The 4724-nt window shown below is 52.7% G+C and overlaps 1 protein-coding gene across 1 annotated transcript; it reads right to left on the bottom strand.

Moving 5' to 3' along the window:
• Positions 1-270: 270 nt before the first annotated feature.
• Positions 271-4284, bottom strand: LOC132537671 (antimicrobial peptide NK-lysin-like). The gene is made up of 5 exons (XM_060188588.1): positions 4088-4284; positions 3371-3474; positions 2785-2883; positions 1397-1565; positions 271-421 (listed from the first exon to the last, which is right to left on the bottom strand). The coding sequence occupies exons 1-5, from the start codon at positions 4137-4139 to the stop codon at positions 411-413; spliced, it is 435 nt and encodes a 144-aa protein (XP_060044571.1). The 5' UTR covers positions 4140-4284; the 3' UTR covers positions 271-410.
• Positions 4285-4724: the final 440 nt, after the last annotated feature.

The raw sequence follows: 4724 nt of genomic DNA on the forward strand, positions 1-4724 counted from the left end.
AAACATCTCCTTACACATAATGTTGTTTTCTGACCTCAAAAGAGTGCTAATAACTGGAACTGCAGAGAGCCAAACCACAGAGAAGAGGAGAGAATCCCACAGTATCTGTGTGAGATCTCTGAAGTTGTCTTAGTCATCACCAAATCCCTAGCATCTGGGGGAGTGTGAGAGACTTCCAAGGGCATTTACTGACTGAATGCATGAGGGCCTTAAGCTCTGCTCCAAGGCCCTTGCCTCAAACCCACCAACAGAAAGAAGCTGACACTAAAACATTGCAAAACACTGACATTTTATTCTTCTGAGAGGGAGTGAGGTGGAGAGCTTGAGCTGAGAGAAGTGGAACTGCGGGTGGAGGAGCTGGCTGCAGTGGCTGGAGCTTCTGCAGTTCTTCCTCAGGGTGGAGGAGAGGCTCAGTTGAGACCTGGAACAGAGAGGAAAGTCAGCAGAGGGCAGGTGTGTGGAGTGTCCACCTGTGTCCTCTGAACATCTCAGTCACCTCCTCAGATTCAGTCAAAAGCCTGAGCGTTGTGAACCTTTGAAACTGGGAAACATAGGCTCCAGTGACACTATCAGATACTTCCATGTCTGCCAGCCTGGGAGTCTAGAAGCAGCAGTGAATGCTAGGCAACTGTCTGAGCCCCTCCCCACCCCAGCTCCTGTAGCCAGGGCCTGCCCTCTGCAGGCACAACCCGGGCAAACCTGGAGGAAGAGGCCTGAAAAGCTCTCTCTGCCCAGCTCACAGTCCCAGAGTTACAGGGGGAGGAAGTGTCTCCCACCCAGGGGCCTACACTGGGCTGGGTGACTAGAGTGTCATCTTCCTCTTCAATATCCCAGCCTGAAGGCTGATGTCAGCATCTTTATACAGAACACAGAGCTCCTTCAATCCTCTTGCTGGCCTCAGAGACAGGGAATAACCCCTCCCTCCCCAAGGGTGAGACAACTGAAGCTCAGAGAGGTTAAGTGCCTTGCCCAAGGTCACACAGCTGAGGAAAAATTTTGCCCCAGGACTACCTTTCTCCAAAGCTCAGGCATATGGTGGTATGGGGATGGAACCTTGGACCCTAGAGCCTCAGGCAGGAGAGCCTCTCTCTATCACCTTGATGATCTCTCCCCAGCCCTTCTTTGTTATTCTTTAAGGCCCCCCATTCAGGAAGGCCTGCTGTGGCTCTTACTGCAGTCCTGGCCTTGCAGCTTTCTTGTGTCTGGGCAAAGCCTGAGTTCTTAGGGAGTATTCATAGTTTTCAAACATTTCTAGCAAAAGTTTGAACTCTCCCTTGTGTTCCGGGCTTGGGGAGCAGTCTGTTCTAACAGGAACCTGTGTGAGCTGCTTGTGAGAGATGTGTTACACTTGGCTGGGCTCCCAGGAAAGTGCTCTTGCCACCCCGTCAGCACTGACCTGCTTCTGGCTTGCACATCTTGATGTCTACACAGACATCCCGGGAACTTTTGCCAGCGATGATGTCACGGGCGATGCGGTGAAAAAATGGGCCCATGATCATCCTACAGAGGCCTTTCAGCACAGGCAATTTGTTGCACACCCGGGTCTTGGCCTGGAAGATAGTGTCCTGCAGCAGCAGCAGGGGCCACAAGTGAGTCAGGAGAACCTCCCCAGCTCTGCCACCCCGGCCCAGACCCCTCACCTCTGACAGTAGCAGGTCCCAGGTGGCCACAAGAGCAGAAACTGGAGAGACAGGGCTCAGCCCACAATCCCAGTCCCCTAGGCCCTGCCCCCAAGCCTGACTGGCCCTGGGCCTTGAGAGAATGACAGTAGGCCCCTCCAGGGTCACAGCCTGCTGTACACCTGCACTGGCTGTCACACCCAAATTAAAGCTGCTGCCTACACAGCTTCCTGAGTCCAGGGCCTGGCTGGCTGGGAGCTCTGGCCAGAGGCCTTGTGCAGAGAGGGTGTGGAGGAGCAGAGTGGAGGCTTGGTCAATTTTCAAAACTCCTGGGAGCCACCCCCACCACCTCCAAGTGAAGACTATGACTGACTAAGCAGGGGTGTTGAGGCTACAGGAGCTGGCTACAGGGACCACCTGCTAATCTGATTAGGTAGAGAAAGGAAAGGAGAGAAAAGGAGGGAGGGAGGTACAGTAGGAAGGAAGGAGGGACAGAGGGAGGAAGGGAAGGTGGGAGGGAAGAAGGGAGGGGCACTGGTCCTTGGCAGTGGCATCTCCACTATCTCAATGTCTACTTAGCACTGGGGATGGAACTCAATGCACCTCTCCCACCCCAACCCCTCTGCCCCCTTGCTTATTTCAAAGCTTCAGCAGCTTCGCAGGATAGAAATGATCACCCTACTCAGAGACAAGAAAACTGAGGCTCAGCTCATGCTAGTGACTTGCCCAAGCATACAGCTGGGACATGGCAGATCCATGTTCATCTGTGCTGTCCTGGACTCCTCTCAGAGCTCTGTGCCAGGCAAAAAATATTTGGCTCCTGTGGGAAGGTACCTGCCTTCTTTGGGAACAAGTTCTCTTGGCCAGTGGCTCATGCCTCCTAAGTCCTTCCCACCCTCTGCACATCATGACTCCAGTTCTTCTGCTGGATTCTCCATACAACCCCCCCCCAAGGTGTGTGACAGCCTGAAGACCCCAGAGTACACATGCCCTGAGTACCTTCCCTGGACAGCTATAAGGGGCACCTATTCCCACCACAAACACACACACATAAAACACACACACGTACATACACACACATAAAACACACAGGCACACATACACACACACATGTACAAACACACAAACACACACACACACACACACACATGTCTTTAGGCCTCACCTCATTTGGCTCCTCTCCCACCACGTTCCTCAGCTTATCTATTATCATTCTGCAGGGCCTACAGGTGAAGCTGATGCTTTCTGCAACGTTCATGTTACTCTGGCAGAAGAGAAAGTCCTTTGAGCTGGTCTCTTGGACACTCTGAGAACCCAAAGCAACCCAGGATGGGATCCTTGGGAGCTCCCAAGGTTGGCTGGGTCATACACAGGTTTTCTGTGCTTAAGGACATGATTCAGGATAGCTGAGCTCATTCATCCTCCTGTTAGTGCTGGAGTGCACCAAGAGACCCCAGAACCAGCCCCCTCACCCATAACACCTGTCCCTAGGAAGTACTTGGTCCTCTTCTGTTTCTGGGTCGGTCTGACCCAGAGGGCCCTGTCAGGGAGCACCCAGTCAGAATAGTGCAGCCCCTCCCCTTGCAGCCTGCCCAGGCAGAGTGAACAAAGCCAGTAACATCAGCTCACAGCCCTCTTCCCACCCACACACCCCAGCTCCATGGAAGACCTCTGGCCCTTGCTTCTGATGCCACCCAGGAAGGGGGACAGTGAGAAGAACAGTGAGAGGAAAGCAGGAGACAGCTACGTACTGGCAGATCCACCGGACTCTGGGATGTGCAAGATGACTTTCCACCACATGGAAGCGTCAGCAACGAGTCATCAGGCTCAGGGTCGACACCAGAAAAGGCCAGACCTGGGGAAGACAGAGCACCAGTGTCATTTACAGGGTAGGCACAGTGTAGGAGGAACCCCAAGGCCTCTCCTCACACTCAGCTCCTGGCTGCTCCAGCCCACTCTCAGCAAATAACAAAACAAAGCAAAGCAAAGAGACAGGCCCACCCCGTTCTTCAATGTATGTACCCCCTTTGTCTCTACTCCTGTGTCTCTGCATACATGGCAGTTGGTCTAGAAGGAAACTGGTTCCTTTCAAAAGATTGTTTTTTCTTGTCCCTTACAAAAAGGATTCATGCTAGGTGTCCCAGTCCACTCTGCCTTCTAGAGGAATCCTTACCTTCACTTACACCCTGAGCCCTGGAGCTTACACAGACCCCAGGGGACTGGAGGTGAGCAGGGTGTGAGTCTCACATGAGGAGAGGCCCCCACTCACTGGCGAGCCCTGGCCTCTTCCTGGTCAGTTTGACTCAGAGGACACATCAGGCCAGAGGAGGAGGGCCAGTGACCTTCCTGACACAGGCCACCCAGATGCTTGTGTTCAAGGTCACTGAGCCCAGGGTCTGGGCTGGGAGGAACTGTCAGGATCTGCACTGGCAGTGGTGGAGACAAGGGGAAGGAGACAGAGTCCTTACCTGGGGTGACCAGGAGTGCTGAGGCAAGGAGCAGGAGAGTGTAGGCAGACATGGTGGGGCAGCAAGGGCCAGAGAATTGCCCAAGGATGAAGAACTTGGAAGGTATAGGTCTGGGGACTTGGCCTAGGTTCCACCTCAACTGGCTCTAGTCTCCAGCACAGTGAGAGTCAGGCAGAGCCAGCCCTCCTCTCAGCAGATCTCTGCTCTACTGGCCAGGACAGCTTGGTCTAATGTGTGAACACCACACTTATAAAGCAGAAACAACCCGGAAGGTGATACATCTCTCTCTCTATTTTTCTTATGGGGTATTATTCATTTGATAAAATCACATAGTCTAGTAATTCCTTGCCTGGGGTTTTCAGGAGTATGAGGCAAAGTTCATGCCGCTACCCAGGTCCCATATGAGAAGTACCTGGGTAGATCCTACCCTCTTCCCACTCAGTGTGCCCATAAGACCCACTGAAGGTCAAGCCCAGGCCCCCTAGGAATTCCTGTGCTATTACTTTCTTTATATATATATTTTTTAAATTTTTTAAATATTTTCTATAAAAAGGAAACATTGACAAAACCATAGGATAAGAGGGGTGCAACTTCACACAATTCCTACCACCAGACCTCCGTATCCCATCACCTCACC

This window comes from Erinaceus europaeus, chromosome 3 (genome assembly GCF_950295315.1).
Source record: "Erinaceus europaeus chromosome 3, mEriEur2.1, whole genome shotgun sequence".
In the NCBI taxonomy this organism is placed as follows: Eukaryota; Metazoa; Chordata; class Mammalia; order Eulipotyphla; family Erinaceidae; genus Erinaceus; species Erinaceus europaeus.